Source organism: Ranitomeya imitator, chromosome 6, assembly GCF_032444005.1.
Source record: "Ranitomeya imitator isolate aRanImi1 chromosome 6, aRanImi1.pri, whole genome shotgun sequence".
In the NCBI taxonomy this organism is placed as follows: Eukaryota; Metazoa; Chordata; class Amphibia; order Anura; family Dendrobatidae; genus Ranitomeya; species Ranitomeya imitator.
Window position 1 is genome coordinate 160036300 of NC_091287.1, and position 17691 is coordinate 160053990.

Consider the following 17691-nt stretch of genomic DNA (forward strand, 5'->3'; position numbering starts at 1 on the left):
TGTGGAATTATATAATTAACAAAAAATGCTTTGATGACTGCTTTGCACACTCTAGGCATTCTCTTGATGAGCTTCAAGAGGTTGTCACCGGGAATGGTTTTCACTTCACTGGTGTGCCGTCAGGTTTAATAAGTGGGATTTCTTGCCTTATAAATGGTGTGAGGACCATCAGTTGTGTTGTGCAGAAGTCTGGTGGATACACAGCTGATAGTCCTACTGAATAGACTGTTAGAATTTGTATTATAGCAAGAAAAAAGCAGCTAAGTAAAGAAAAATGAGTGGTCATCATTACTTTCAGAAATGAAGGTCAGTCAGTCCGAAAAATTGGGAAACCTTTGAAAGTGTCCCCAAGCGCAAAAACCATCAAGCGCTACAAAGAAACTGTCTCACTTGAGAACCGACCCAGGAAAGGAAGACCAAGAGTCACCTCTGCTTCTGAGGATAAGTTTATCCGAGTCACTAGCCTCAGAAATTGCAGGTTAACAGCAGCTCAGATTAGAGACCAGGTCAATGCCACACAGAGTTCTAGCAGCAGACACATTTCTACAACAACTGTTAAGAGGAGACTTTGTGCAGCAGGCCTTCATGGTAAAATAGCTGCTAGGAAACCACTGCTAAGGACAGGCAACAAGCAGAAGAGACTTGTTTGGGCTAAAGAACACAAGGAATGGACATTAGACCAGTGGAAACCTGTGCTTTGGTTTGATGAGTCCAAATTTGAGATCTTTGGTTCCAACCACCATGTCTTTGTGCGATTCAGAAAAGGTGGACAGATGGACTCTACATGCCTGGTTCCCACCGTGAAGCATGAAGGAGGAGGTGTGATGGTGTGGGGGTGCTTTGCTGGTGACACTGTTGGGGATTTATTCAAAATTGAAGGCATAATGAACCAGCATGGCTACCACAGCATCTTGCAGCGGCATGCTATTTCATCCGGTTTGTGTTTAGTTGGACCATCATTTATTTTTCAACAGGACAATGACCCCAAACACACCACCAGGCTGTGTAAGGGCTATTTGACCAAGAAGGAGAGTGATGGGGTGCTACGCCAGATGACCTGGCCTCCACAGTCACCAGACCTGAACCCAATTGAGATGGTTTGGGGTAAGCTGGACTGCAGAGTGAAGGCAAAAAGGCAAACATGTGCTAAGCATCTCTGGGAACTCCTTCAAGATTGTTGGAAGACCATTCCCGGTGACTACCTCTTGAAGCTCATCAAGAGAATGCCACGAGTGTGCAAAGCAGCCAGCAAAGCAAAAGGTGGCTATTTTGAAGAACCCAGAATATAAGACATAATTTCAGTTGTTTCACACTTTTTTGTTAAGTATATAATTCCACATGTGTTAATTCATAGTTTTGATGCCTTCAGTGTGAATGTACAATTTTTATAGTCATGAAAACACAGAAAAATCTTTAAATGAGGTGTGTCCAAACTTTTGATCTGTACTGTATATATTAATATATGTACTGTGAATAATTTAAAATGTGCCTGGAGATCATGCTTGCTATATTGCTTTGCAGACAATAATGCTTTGAATTACCAGGCATTACAGAGCATTTTCTAAGTGATCATAGTTTGGCAGCTTCATGTTCCTTGGTGGGACTAATTTAAAAAAAAATATAGTGTAATATAAAAAGTTGTACTGAAAAAAAAATTGTTCCACCCAAAAAATAAAATCATTTTAAACATTTAAAACCTGAAAATAAAAATATAAAATTATAGTTTTTATGTTTATGTTTTAAATAATTACAATTATTTTTTTTTTTTTAATTTAAAAAGATAATTAACAATTTAAGTGCCTGCTATTATCATGGAAAGCCATGAGCTGCTGAGGCTTTGCCTGCTTTTAAAAATGATTATTATATAATTTATTACCGTAGTTTCTTCTTTTCATAACAATGCATTATTATATACAGTATAATGGGGACATAAAATAAAAAGTAGAAGTTCCTTATTAAATGTATCTAAATATTTATGTTTATGGTGACGAGACCGCCTTGCAAAACCGTGTGTGTATTATGTGCCAAGATGGGCGTGAAGTTTTTTGACACTTACCAGTTAACTGAAATCTGTACTTACTTGTTACAATGACTTTGGTTCCAGGGCCAAACACTGGAATATACACTGTGCAGTTTTCCCATACAAGAATCCTTAGAGTAGATTAGAACAAGTCTCCAGACACATGATGTCAACTGTCACGCATCTCTAGTAAGAGGATGCAGCTGCTCCGATGATATAGTTAAGTTTACAATATGTACAGTATTCATAACAAAATGTGAAAATCAGTCATATTAATTGGATTTAATTTTGTCCAAAGTGGTTCATATGTTTATACCTGCATGTATCAATACAGCATTTGAACATATTTTCTGAGCATTATATGCAAGTATTATTTTTTAATTTTTTTGTCTGTAAAATTTGCAAACCATTATGTGTTAATTCTATAGAGGTATTCTCTGTGTACTACATTATGTTATTATAACTAATTGGTCAAGGTATGATATATTTTGGATACTATCACAATATTATGTGAGTACTGTATGGTGATTTTTAGTAAAAATTCGTCTATAGGTTGAATACTGTCTAACCCTTTCATAATGTAGGGATCTAGCAGGAACGCGGGATGCAGGGACGAGCAGGAGGCAGAGCAAGCGTTAACAGGTTTTATATATCTCAACAGTAAATACTCCACGCAGGGAGAAAGGGGGTGTAAATATACAGGCCCACAAGCAATAAAATAACTACAACGGATGCAATAATGAGTTAACTTACCAGTCTCTGGTTCCTGGACGATGGTGGCTGGAAAATCCCACAATGGCGCCGTAGGTGGCGCGAGAAGTCTCTGAGCCAGTCCTGGAGAAAAGTGTAGCACTGTTTCTGTTTGGCGATGAAGTATACTGGTCTTCTTTCACGTGGTCTTGTGATCCTGGAACAAGGTGCTGAATGGGGAAAGGTCTGCTGCATGGCTAAGAATGTACAAAGTCCCAGACTGGAGGCCCCAGTCTCACCGCTGCGAACCGCGTTCAGCGCCGGATCAGCGTTACTAAGAGAGTCAGCAGATGTCAGATGTATCGACCTGTTAGTGCTGTTAGGGTCGGAGAATAACAGGGAGTTGGTCTCAGGCTCAGGAGATGCACAGTCTGTAAGCAAGGGGGATGGAAAGCTGCAATGCGGGCCTGTCAATTGGCGTCGGTCAGCGGAGAGGGAGTCAACCTTCTCCTGTATCGCATGCTGGGTACCCACCAAAATCCCAATTCCCGGGGGTGCAGTTTCTTATATATCCTACCTGCCCCCAACAGTCAGGTGCGAAGGTCTACTCCAGTCAGAAAGTGCTTCCCCGGCAATAATGGTGACAGTCCCGACAGTTCTGGCCCAGACAGATCACTATTCCGGTCCATGTTCCTGCAATAACATCCACCATACATGTATAGCGCAGCGAGCCCACCCCATACCCAGCAAGTGATGACTGTGTTTTACTAGCATTTGTTAACCTGTTAAATACTGTTTTTGTCAATCTTTGTCAGCAGGATTTATCACGCGCCGACATATGTGCATGTCATTCAATGCACCTGTGACATGATCGCGGATCGCCGATGGGTTGTCATTACAGAGCTCCTTTGAAACCCTGCCTGTAGCCAGGCTTCAAAAGAAACCAAGATTTCTACTACATGCAGTGATTCTGTGGCATTACTGTATTTAGCACATGTGATTGCAGGTTTGCATCTTCAAGTTTCCTAAGTGGACTAGCAAGAACAGTGAAAAGTAAAAAAAAAGTTTTACAAAATCTAAAAAAAAATGAAAATAAAAGTTGAAATTACCTCCCTTCTCCCGCATTAAAAAAATATATTAAAAGATAAGGAATGTTTCTTAATATTTTTTCCAGTAAAATCCATTTTATCTTCGGTTTTGTATGTTTTATTGTCAGTCCGTAAAAGTGGCATAATAATCTGACAATATTGTTCCCAGTAGTGACCTAGGATTCAGAGATGCTTCCAGGCTTCTTCCCTATGCTGTCCCATGCCATTTCAGCGCTGTTTCTGGAGCGCCCCCAGACACAGGGCCACAGGATACTCGGTACCGGTCCTCTGTCTCGGTGCTGGAGATGTCACGGTGGCTGGACCCGGCCCGTAACCCTGCTAAGGGGCGTCCAATAAAAGGGGTGATGAAAGTTTGTCAAGGGTTCGTGACGCCACCTGTGGTGTTCGGTCAGGGTGACCTACGCCGCTTAGGGGTCCGCTGGCCACAGGTGAAGTATATCCCCAGGGCTTCCCAGTAGTGTAGGTGGCGATGGTGTGAGGTGCAGTCAATGATGAGGACACAGGGTTGCAGTCTCTTTACCTTTTACTGAAGGCTTCGGGATCCTCAATCCAGAGCACTGTTAACAGGGCTGTCTGAGACCGGCCAGTCCAAAGGCACATCCAGAGTTCCCTTTGCAGGTGGAAATCAGTGCCTGCCACTAGCGCCTGTGTGTTGTAGTTCTTCCCTGCTGAGCATTCGGGATAGTCCTCACAACTCTCGTATTCGTTCTTTCTCTCTCTCTCCGTCCCCCAAGTTTATCTGCATAGGATGCACCCGTTTGACGGGAAGGCTCGGAGCTATTCTGGGACCCCTCTCCACGCTTGCCCCCTATGTCTTCTTAGGTGATGTATGGTAGACAGCCAACCTATAATTAACTGTCCTGCGGTATTTAAAGTAATGCTTGAAGTCAGTTACTCCCTCGGTGTTCCGGTCACCGGCTACGCGCCTCAGTAGGATGTTGCTGTTCTCGGGGCACGACTCCTACTGGCTCTCCTTTGTGCTTTGATCTCATTTCTCACTTTTCCACAATATCCTTCTCGTGTCCTTCCTTGGGATACCGCCGCAAGGTAGTGCAGGCGCGGTTCCATCACTCTCTATCCTTTCTGCTAGGCCCCTGTCAGGAACCCACCCCTGACAGGTCCTCCCTGGAGCTCTCCCAGGCTGTGTTCTCTCCTAACTTCCTATCCGACCCCCAGTTTTACCAGTGTGAGGAGTGGCCTAATACATAGTGCCTTTTGCTCCCCCTGGTGGCCGGAGTGTGAAGTGTAATGTGTGCTTGTGATACCTGGTCAGGTGAACTCCTTTGGTGCAATCAGGCATAACATCACTCCCCTTAGTGGCAGAGTGACATTACTGCAATGACCAGGACTCTGGGGCGCTGCATTTCCATTGATTTCAGCAATTTTTAGACCCCTCCAGACCTCAAGGGTAGTTCGCTGGAAAAATGCTCGAGTTTCCCAATAACTTCCATTATACTCGTTACTTTGGTTGGGCACTCGAGCAATATGATTTGCTCGAATCTAGTAACGAGCACCTGAGCATTTTAGCGCTCACTCATCACTAATAGGAACCCTGCCATTTATAGACTCGATTTTGTAGATAGTCCTCAGTGTCACAAACCAACTTCTGTCTCTTGCTGTTCTCGGTTTACTGATAAAGTTGTCAAGGTTCTCTTGTATGCGGGTTTTGATGGTTGAAAATTCTTCAGTTGTATCATAGAATCATAGAATGTTAGAGTTTGAAGGGACCTCAAGGGTCATTGTGTCCAATCCCCTGTTCAGTGCAGCATAGGATTTACTAAATCATCTCAAACTGATGCCTTTCCAGCCTCTGTTTTAAGACTTCCATTGAAGGAGAACTAACCACCTCTCGTGGCAGCCTGTTCCACTCATTGATCATCCTCACTGTTAAAAAGTTTTTTCTCATACAGTTGTGCTCAAAAGTTTACATACCCTGGCAGAATTTTGGCTTTCTTGGCCTAATTTCAGAGAATATGAATGATGACACCAAAACATTTTTTCCACTCAAGGTTAGTGGTTGGGTGAAGCCATTTATTGTCAAACTACTGCGTTTTCTCTGTTTAAATCATAATGACAACCCAAAACATCCAAATGACCCTGATCAAAAGTTCACATATCCTATTTCTTAATACCGTGTATTGCCCTATTCCTTCCATTCTGAAGATGTAATTTTGTTTTCTTGGAACAATGCTGCTGAGTTGTGATTCAATACATTAACTTTTTCTTTTTTCTTTGAATGTTGTAGCAGCCTTATGCAAATGATCCAAGGTAAATGTCATGAGATCCAGAGAACATTTGTTAAGGATTTGTTCAAATTGTTTGCCAAATTTTTTCCTTATTTTCCTTAAAAAGGGTAGGTCGCAGAGATACACATAGTCCTCTGAGGATCATTTCAGTTTTGAGATATTGTGCAATTGTAGCACAATGAAATTCCAGGCCGATGAGATGACGGGGTTCCCTTTCCAGATCCATAGTTTTGAATTCACTCATAGGAATATGGAGAAAGTCACTTCATGTTGTAACTTGTGCAAGAATATTTTCCACTCCATTATAAGAAAAACCTGAAGTACTCATTTCTCGGATACAGGTCGACTCTGGTAGCATGCATTTTGCTAATATTTTCTTTGCTGCTTTGAAGGATAATCTGTTTTTTTCCTTGAAAAATCTGTTTTTCAAACACACTAAGGTTTTTCCAGATATGTGGATGATAACCTTCTGTCCATGGAGATCAGCATTAACTCCTGCTTAGAGAGGAAGCAAGAGGATTCTCCACAGGGTGCCCCTGGTTTAAATGACAAGCTAGATATAGCAAGAAAAGGAAAATCCAGCTTCCAAAAAAAATTCCAAATTTATTGTGAATAAAACATGAAGTCCACTAGGATGAATTCACATGATAATGAGTACTAGGTTACACGTTTTGAACAACAACTTGTTCTTTCTCAAAGGCTTTGGAAGCTGGATTTTACTTTTCTAGCTACATTTGTTCCACGTGATGACTACACGATATCCATGCTTCCCCACAACACATGTCTAACAGGTGAGCTGGTTTTTCTACTTCTGTCTACAACCTAGATATGTCTGTATTTTTATAGCATTGTGTGTCTTTATGTCTGCATTATCATTGATGATTATTTTGCTATGGTGTTTTTTTTTAGTTATAAGTTTATAATTATCGTTGAGCCTGTCACAATGATGTCATGGCTAGAGATGGACGAACCCGAACATTAAAGTTCGGCATCTGTACTGAACACCTACTGCATGGGCACCAACACCAAGCATGGACTTCACCAGGAAGTCTACTACTGTTCGGGTTCGGCCCCCCAACAAAGGATGATTGCTGCACTTTCATGTGTATGACAGCACGGCAAACACCACTTCTGATCAGTGGTTAAATCATCACATAAGTAATTTAAAAAAATCGGAGTGGGGACCCCTCTATTCTCGATAACAAAACCATGCTAAAGCAGACAGCTGAGAGTTGCTTCCCCAAGCTCTCAGTTTTGCCTGGCTTGTTATCAAAAATACAGGGGAATCCATTTTTTTAATTATTTATTCATATCGCGGGCACCTGCTGATGAACCCTCCCATCAGCCACTCCTGTTCTTGCTGTTATTAGCGGCAGCAGGCGACGACTGATGGGAGCAGTAGTCCCATCAGCCGACAGCAGTGACCGGAAGTAAACTTTGTTCTTCAGATCACAGCTGCACGCTCCCACTGTCTTTTGCCAGTGTGGCTACCGCTGTTACCTGACCAGCCATAATGATTTTACCGCTTTTTACCGATTTTACAGCGGTGTTTGCCACTCTGTCATGCACATGACAGCATGGCAAACACTGCATGTTCGTGTCCCCATTCAAGTGAATAGAGTCTGGGTTCTGGTTCGGGTCCAGGTACTGTTGTGGTACCCAAACCCAAACCTTTTGTAACTGTTCGGCTGAACCTGCCATACCTGAACCTCTAGGTGTCGCCCACATCTAGCCATGGTGTGTGTTTTTATTAATGGCAGGTAGTATTTACCTGCTGGATACACAAGGACCTGTTGAAGCACCGGTTTGTGAGAAATGACTTTTGTTCTGAAAACATTTAATTCACCGCTGCAAATATTCAGATCCCTAAAGGATTGAGTTGGCTTATCTCCCAAAGTAAAAAAAATAGGATCATCCATTGGAAATTCAGAAATTCAACAGGCTGGAGACTACCCTCTCTTGACATCACCTGTTAGGGGAGAATTGGGAGGCCCCCATACATAATAGATTGTAACCACACCTCATTCATAGGAGAAACGTTTTAAAGGACGATGAGTGCGATTTTTCCTCTATTTTATTTTGCAATGCCTAAAGATATAAGCCTAACATTTCCATAATGTTGAACATGTTCTATTACATTGCCTAGTCACTTTTATTCATAACTAACCCCAAACAGTAAAACAGTAGTGTCAACTGCAGTTTCCATATAGCAATGAGAGCCAATTACCAGGAACTTACTTGGGACTATGTAAAATATAGAGAAAATCTGCCCTACAAAGTGAGTGGCTGTCCGATCTAAGAAGCAAATTCTGTGGTCACTATATCCGTGCAGAACGCTGAATCGGGAGTGTGGTGTGCACGCATGATTTGAGCATGGCACGCTGCCACAATTTTACAGTCTGCAATCAAATTAAGTGACTGAAAACTTTGCTTCTTAGACCAGATACTCCCTTTAATTGATTGCACTGTGTCTAAGAACAGTGTTATAATACTATAATAGTATTTAATATTTACATGTATGTTGTATTTTTTATGCATTAAAAGCATTTTAAAGTAGTATATCAGCTAATAAATTTATATAGTAAATGGAGAACCGTCGTAGCCTTTTTTCACTTGAGCCAACATAGCGCTTACCCATTTTGCCATGCAAACTCATTATGGCTTGGTAGCCGAGAATTCAAATTTCATGATCTTAGCGATAATCACTGTGTATAAAGTGGTTATTTAATGTGGTAAACAGCTTGATATGTGGTTTATCTGCAGGTCTGGCAGAATGATGTACCTTATTTGTACAGATGTTTCGCACATGTATAACATTGTGAGCATAATGGTCCCAGCCTGCACAATAGTATGTGCCCTCATCCTCAGCTTTCATTTCTTTAATGACCAGTGTATATTTGTCTGACTCCTGTGTAGCTGTAAACTTATTCCAGTTAATCCCAGTTTCATAAGTGATTGCATTATTCCGGATGTAGAGAATTCTCTTCAATGCTTTACTCTGCTTCTGCACATACCAATGAACATAGTATGCTGCACTGACTTCACAGGTCATCGTGATTGTCCACTTTCCATCTCCAGTCTTTGTTAGGGAGTTTGGCTCCTGTTTGAAGGTAAGTGCGTTCGTGTCTGAAAAAGTAGAAAGTTATCATGATAAAACACTGCAAACCTGAACCAATTTTACATCATTTTGTTTAAATTGTTTGGCTTCTTGAATGTGGTGCTCTTGTACTAAAGATTTGGATTGTTATCAGTAAAATGCATTATATCTCTGTAATATAATAAGGGTTATTACAATAGCATACTACTAGCAATAAGAAATAACCATTAAGCATCAGAATGATATAAGAATACCAAAGAAGACACTTCGAACATGACCTACTTGGTAAAAAGAATCCCGTGATCAGCATGTACAGATACATTCTTCTAGGAACAACAAATAGACTTGACCTTGGGCTTTATATCAAGTAAACCCACATCCTGTCTTTCGATGTAATCAGCCCATTATTCAAATACAGTAACGCATTGTTGAAAGATTAGAAGTGAGACAATGAGGCATCATTATATCAAACAGGAATCATACTGAATATTAATCTTTATCATATCAGTAATTGGAGAAAAGACTGATATGTATAAGAATTAGACCTTATGAACAGTAGCAAAACAAACGTCATCAGCGGCTAAAATCTCCTAGAGATCATCAGAATAATTAGCTATTTCACAAATTGGCTTGACTGTAATCCATCCTATATAAAATTACATGCAGACTTTAGAACAAGCATCTGTCAGTCACAGGAGGCCATTTAAGTCAGCAGACAGCCCATGTGACTGAACCAGAACTGTCACTCCAAAAGGAGTGCCAATCTCCAACAACAAGGAAGAAAGGAGACTGAGAAAAGTGTGCTGCTGACAACAAATATTGGGAATAACAATTATATCTGGAATCAGGCATTAAAGATATTGGTATACACTGTCGGAAGAATTACATCTTTATACATCTTTAACACTTACTGTATCTGCAACTGTATGTCATCTTGACAGCATGAGTTTTATGCAACAGCAAATGTAATGGTATAATTTATGTCATCTATCTATAAGTTATGTCATCTAGGTTATGTCATCACATTCCAAATTTTCGTTCTCCTAAGTCATTCCTTAAAATTTGATCACAACATGGAGATGACTGACAGTCCCACTTAAATAGTTACAGTAATATCAATCAATTTTGTCTCCTTTGATAAATACTGTGCATATCACTATATTTAAAATGTATGTTTCCTTAGTACTCAAAACTCATGTTTTGTCATTTTCTGACATAATAAGAAATGCAAGGTAGACAGGTACATGTACAGAAAGCAAAATGTGGCAGCAACCCACACTACAGGTGTTGCATGTAGGATTGTCAAATTGAACTAGTAAAGCAAGTTCGCAAAAACAGATAGTCACAGTAAAATGACCCCATTTTTTTAAATATTGTTTTTCTATTTATTCAACAAAATTCAACCCCCTTCCCAAAGATGACATAATATGATATGTTAGACAAGTACATAATCAAAAAGCCAGTACCTGCAACAGGGCACTGGACTAATTGCATTTACAGATACAAAACTTGATTAGCAAACCAGATGTGCAACGCAAAAAAATTGTTTGACACACACCTAGTGTACCCCCTCCCACCTCACAAAAAAAATTCCATAAGAAATGCAAAAAACTCAGTACAGTCACTTGTGAGAAGCAAGCACATTGTCTGACACTGATTTCAATTTTTTTTTCTGTAAAGAATATTGTGGTGGTTTGTGTCTGCTTTCCAATGCATTAAAAATGAATAAAAAATCTGAATAATAAAACAAAAAAATCATGTACTTGATAAATCTCTCTTAGTATGGAACTGCTACTGGCACGTCCCTTATCTTTTCCCCATCAAATAAATTTCTGCATTATTTCCAAACTACTACAGCATTTGCAGTTTATAAAAATATACTGTATGGAGTATTTGTTCAATGTTTTAGGGCTGTGAGCATGGATGTCTTCTCACTAACATAAAATCACATTAAAATGTCTGCCATATTCTCTGCCTTGTTTTTTTTATAGGCTATGGATGTTCCTCTTGTAAAAAGATGACAAATATTTTTTGATGATTTGTGCAAATTGAATGTTTGCCTGTGAATTATATAAAATTCGACTTAAATGAGATCCATATCAAATTAATTTAATTACCTCTAGTTATGGGGGAAGCATGCAGGTGTGCACAGATGTTGTTTTAACAACTGTACACAGTTTGATATTTACACAGCCTTACAAGAGGCAATTGACTTAATAGTTTCAATAATCTAAGGAGGCAAGTATTTTGATTTGAGGATTCTTTTTTTATTTTCATGTTTCTGGAGCTATAACTTTTTTTATTTTTTGGGAGACCTAATTGTATTTATAGTTTGACTTTATTTGGGGGCACATTTTGAAAATAAAACAACTATTCTGGCAACTATTCTGCCACTTAGTTTCCTGTGAGCAATGACACACTGCTAAACACTGTAAAAATTAGGATATTAATAAAAACGTCCAGTTGTCTTGAACCACATGGCTGATTTAAAAAAGAAAAAAAAGTTTCACTCAAGTGAGCAGCAGGAATAAAATAAGAGCAAAAACTGGCAACTTTACTCTGGGTGACAAGTTTTATTTTTTAAAGAAGATATTAATTAAACACAATGGGGCTGATCAATCAAGACTCGACTAGCACATGTTTGCAATTACACCAATCTTCCTAGAGTAGGTGGCATCGAATTCATTAAGAGATGACGTGTGCCTCAATGCGCCATGCCATAAATAGCACTACGACCCACCCTGGCTGATACTTAGAACCTCCCATTTCGGCAGCATCTGCGCGATCAGTTATGTCAACTGTGTGATACTCCTCCAGTCTTATTCCCCGTTCTGGCCTATGACACAGTTGCCCTGACTGATTGCATAACTGCCCCTCCTTTACTGTTCGTGAATTCTCGAATAAACCTGAAACAGCCAAAACATAATTTCACTGCCGCTTGCTGCGATGTTCATATTGTAGCTTCGTTTCTCCAGGTGACCTCCAAAGTCAGCCAGCCGGGCTAGCATGCTGAATGTAAATTTTTTCCAGTATTATATCAATATAATTTTCATCTGTTGGATGTTGTCCCCAAAATACACAGTGCCTACTACGCCTAATTTGTAATATGGCACTGCCGTCTGTATACCCAATGTGTTCCATAAATCCTTGCTCAAGAAGTAATGTTCTCCTATGCACCCCATTTGTATCATCCCCACCCTCTTCGTTGGTTATAGGCTTCCTTGATTATGAAGCTAAAAAAGATCCTTGATTTCCATATAGTAAAGGGGCCTTGCGATACCTTCTACGCTGGAAATGCTATGCACACGAGGTAAGATATTGGGTTATATCTAATAATATCAGTAACAACAAACTTATTATGATATTCCATCCATCTTTACCTAACCAGCAGTGTCCTAACGGTCCAGAGGGCCCATGTAAGATGGAGTTTACTTTAACTTTTATGCCAGTTCCTTTCCCCTCTGTCTCTGCCTTTGTCACTGGCTGACACAGGTAAATTACATATTAATCTTGTTTTATACCTGGTCTTGTGGTACACCCAAACTAGAAGCTTCAGGATTAATCCGTGGCTAGTTAGAATTTCTCCCTGCTGTGACCCTTTGGTGGGGCTACTCTCTATTAAACTCCTGAGGCTCAGTCTTCCACTGCCAAGTGTAGTTTATTCTAGCGCTGGTTAAACTGATCAAGTTAAGGTACCGTCACACTAAACGACGCTGCAGCGATATAGACAACGATCCGACCTAAACTAGATCGCTGGAGCGTCGCTGTTTAGGTCGCTGTAGAGACGTCAAACACACCTACTCCAGAACGATGCAGGAGCGATCCAGTGACGTAACAGCGACTCACTTCTCATTCTCGCTGGTTGTTAGCTCCATGTCAAACAGCTTGGGTGTAACGATTCGACAAATTGCAGCGTAGCCAGATAGGTGTGTTTCTCCACAGGGAGACACCCAGGATGTGACGTCCCGGCGTCCCGGAATATAAACCGCGACTCTACAGCAATTGATTCCAGCGTCTTGTCCGGAACCATCCTCCGCCAGCTACGATTCTTTTCTCCCGTGAACGTTCTGTCCGGAACGCTGTACTCGTATACTGCAGGCGTCTTCATCGGTTCTTTTCTTGCTCATCAACGGTATGTATGAAATATCTTTGAGTTGTTGTTTGTTTCTTCTGTGTATAGTTATGGCTATGCAGCAATGCTTATCTACGTACACAGTATAATGATGTATAAAACATCTCTGGCAGCCATCTTGAACATTTGGTAAGCGGATGCACAAGATGGAGGCACTTTAGGATGCATTTAGTGTTTTGCGCTGGCTGCCATTTTGTGCGCACACTATATGGAAAGGTAAACCAACTTTTTGGTGTCTGCCTTGGCTTGGCTGGCCCTGGCCTGCTCCGCTAGTTAATTAAAACAGCACACAACTTAACGGTAATAAACTTTTCTTTTTTTGTAAAAAAAACTGGTAAATGTAAAACTTTTTTTTTTTTTAACAAATGAACAAACAAATTAACAAACAATATCAAAACTGCACTTGCTTAACCTGTTTGATTCTTATTTTGATCTCACTTGTTTACTGATGATTCTTTAAATGCACAGTTTTTTTTTCTTTATCTTCTCTCCTGGTTCTGGGCCAGTGACCTGACCATTCCTGCCAACCAACTCCATCGGCCATTGGCTGCTGCAAGGACCTAACCCAGAGTCTCAGTTTAATGTATATCCATTTACAGGGATATAAAAAAAGGTCAAATCCATGACTGCCCTGTGACCTTATAGATGGAGTAACTAGTGCAAAGCCTGTCTGTGTATTCCCTATTTAGAACTGCCAGACTAGTCTTGCTTCTCGTCTTGTAATGAAGCCAAGGGGTGTGTGATAACATCCACTAGATAGATGTCTTCACCAAAAGGGCTCTGTAACTTTCACGCATAAATGCAATGTTCTGCCTGCCTAGGTATACGCTTCCAAATGGGTATTAATGATGCCGGTCCTGCTCTGCAGCCATCCGCAGTGAAGCAAGTATGGTGCCACTATTGCCCCTCAGAGACAAGCTTGGATTTCATTTGACCTTTTTGTTAGTTGTATTGTTCATTATGTAGTAGCTAACGATTTATATAGCACTTATCTTCCCCTAGTGGATACCTTTACTAGTTATTCTTGTGTGCATCTCTTTCATCAAAGTATCACTGAAGGATTTTTGTGTAAGCTGTCATTCATTGCTGGAGCAATGATGTTGGCCGACTAGCGTCACTATGTATCAAACTGTTACTATTGTTAATCTGATGTTATCTTTGAATGTGCAAAAAGTATTAATTCACCCACTGAAAGCAAATCTTGTTTCTATTAAAAAAAAAAGAAAGGCATTCTATTATTTTGCTGAAAGAAATATGCTTTAACCCCTCACTGACATCTGTCGCACATGTACGGTACAAGAAGGTAGCTTGCATTTGGAGCGGGCTTACAGGAGGACCCTAACCCATACCTGACAGATAATCGCCGTGACACACAGCCAGAGCTTTCCTGTAACAGCCGCTGGTGGAGGGGAGCTCCACTGGTTACTGTTAACTTGAAAAATGCCTCTGTCAACCTATGAAGTGATCAAAATCTTAAATCTATCCCAAAATAGTATAAAAAAAAGTCTTGTCCTGAAAAAAATAAACCTTCACATACCTGTCGACCAAAAAATGAAAATGCTATGAGTGACAGAATGAAAAATATATATGTTTTTGCAAATGTCTGATTCTTTTCACAATTGAATTAATAAAAAAACCTAAACTTTTGATATTGCTGTAATTGTACTGATGAAGAGAATTGCATTGCCAGGTCAATTTTAACCACACAATGGATGCAGTAAAAATAAATCCCAAAAAACAATCTCAGAATTGCATTTTTTTTTGCAATTTCATAGCACTTGGAATTTTTTTTCCCGTTTTCCAGTGCACTATGTGGTAAAAATGGTATCATTAAAAAGTACAAATCGTCCCATAAAAAAACAAGCCCTCATACATCTATGTGGAAAGAAAAATAAAAAAAAGATATGGCGTTTGGAAGAAGTGGAAGAAAAAATAATGCAAAAAATGGAAATTGGCCATGTTGGGATTGGTTAAAATGAAGCCTTACCGCAGTTCAATCTGTTAAAATGATTCCTTTTGGTTTCATAATAGCTCTTACAGTAGCAACTACGGGGGCATCAGCATTGGCCTTCAGAAACAGATAGTTTATAAAAATCTGGCCTTCAGGAGGCAGGGATCATCTGTTATCACCTTCACTGACAATTAGATATATACAATGTATTCAGCATGACACAGCAACTCAATACAATTTATAGCATGCACAACATTAAAGGAGCTGCAGGAATTTCTGTCAAATACTGTTTGTGTACTGAATATAACAACAACCTGTATTTTTCGTGTGTCTGGCCTGTAGGGTAGAGTGGTAGATAGAAGCCTTTACTTATAAAAAAATAAACTAAGCCCAGCAATGATTTGCCAAAACCTACATCAAGTTTTCCAAAATCACATGGTAAAATGTGTTGTGGTGTGATGAGACCAAGGTTTAACTTAATGGCCCTAATTCTAAAAGATATATTTGACGCAAAGCCGTAACTGTGCATCACCAAAAGAACATTATACCCACAGTAAAGCATCATGGAGGCAGCATTATGCCTTGGATTTTTTGGGGGGGCAACTCGAGGGCTTAATGAACGTGGAAGATGATTATGATTTACCTGTTTAACAGTTTGAATACTATACAGTGTAATCACATATCTGTGAGAGTAAAGTGTTGACATCTAGTAAATTAAATCTTTAATGTAGCTACAACAAATCCGTTCTGTAATTTGACCCCCTAGGTGTGTGCCTATTCAATATAAGAATTTTGTATGCTTAATGAGTGAAAAATAGTTTTTTACTAATCCCCCCCTCCCCCACATGGCTTTTTAACTTGTGTAATAGCAGTTATTTTTTTATATAAGATACATTTCCATTACATGCTTCTAAAACATATTTTGAAAGACCTGAAATAGAGTATATAAGCTGCTTACTACTAGGGATAGAATGATATATACAGTATGTTCTGCAATTCTTCTTTATAAGGGACTTATATTACTGCATATAGTAGTATTATTCACACATAGTTATGTAAACATTGTGCATTGTTTCACAGTTGATACAGTTATTAATCAAATATGTGACGTGGTAGATAAATGTTATCCTCTTGTCGTGAGCCATGTGTTAGAGGACATATTTTTATCAAAATATTGACTAGGGGAAATTAAATTACTGAAAGTTGTGGATTTATAGCTACACATTTGACCCAATCCGATACAATTTATGCTAATATCTGGTCCTGATGTAGCATTGGAAGAATATTATGTTATCAATATTGTAATAATCCATACTAAAGTGTGTAGAGAATTATTATTTTATTATTTCAGAAAAGATAATCATCGTGAAAAATTTTTCATAAATGACAAAGCTGAAAATCAGTGGTGAGCTCAGGATTCAAAGAACTACTAGATCTGCGGCAAATAAAACAGGGATTTTATCAAAACCACAGCAGGCAGCTCAATAAGTGACCTATCACTAGAATCAGGGTCTCTGCACCTATATCATGCTGTGCTCAAATGGGTAGCAAAAATCTGGCATTGAATATGTTAGTAATATTATACTGCCAGAACAACAAGCAGCCCAATTTAGTGACAAGCTGGCAGCAATCTTCCTGTCCATGGTACCTGAGATCTCCCTATTACACTACCTAAGAAGATGCCAGTATAATAAATAGTACATGGTGGGCAGAGGGGTTTGTTACTAATTTGCATTGTGGGCAACAAGTTGTAAATCAGCTCAATGTTATTGATAGATCTCTCCATATACAAAATTAGGGAGGGAAATGCCAATCAGTCTGTGCTGGGCAAAGGTAAGCGAGAGGGGAGCAGAACTGTTGCTTTGCATTCAGTTTTTGCACACAGCAGTGACAGTGAGAGCCATGATTAGGAGACCTGCCCTGGAAGAACCCTATGCCGTAGGCTGGCTATTTCCCCCAAGTATTCGTGTTCTTTCCCTAATAAAGGAATGGCTGCGAGGATCACACAAACCAACTCCCTAACAAATCTCACAGCTAAAAAAACGTAACAGTAAAAAAGTGATCATCACTGGATGAAACCACGTTGCGTGGAGAAAACACACACAAAACTGGGATAACTTGAAAACTCCATAAAAATGTTGTTCTTGTTAAAAAGCTTAGATGCAAATCAGTGATTAAGTGAAGCAGTAAGACTGATAAAGTTCAAAGGGGGACAATTGTTCAAATGCTACATAACTTGCAAATTCTGCAGTTACCAAAAGTAAGATAAAAAAAAGATTATTACGTGGAAACCATCTGAGCTCTGATCTCTATCCTCCATATGCTTCCTGTTTCAGCTCTGTGGTGAATGTACTGTACAGTTGCTTGGTTTCTAAGTACTATGAGAAAATGCTGTTTGTGGCCCCTTCAGATTGTGGTCAGTTAGTTATGTTTAATAATGGAGCAA

At 39.6% G+C, this 17691-nt stretch overlaps 1 protein-coding gene across 1 annotated transcript in view; it reads right to left on the bottom strand.

Annotated features, from left to right (window-relative positions):
• LOC138643330 (uncharacterized) overlaps window positions 1-9484 on the bottom strand; it is a 39620-nt gene extending 30136 nt beyond the window's left edge. The window contains exons 1-4 of the mRNA XM_069732257.1: window positions 9445-9484; window positions 8772-9191; window positions 2774-2927; window positions 2081-2151 (exon numbers count right to left, since the gene is read on the bottom strand). Of these exons, the coding sequence (XP_069588358.1) occupies window positions 2081-2151; window positions 2774-2927; window positions 8772-9191; window positions 9445-9484 (685 nt within the window). The remainder of the gene's footprint in view (window positions 1-2080; window positions 2152-2773; window positions 2928-8771; window positions 9192-9444) is intronic.
• Between the last annotated feature and the right edge of the window lie 8207 nt (window positions 9485-17691).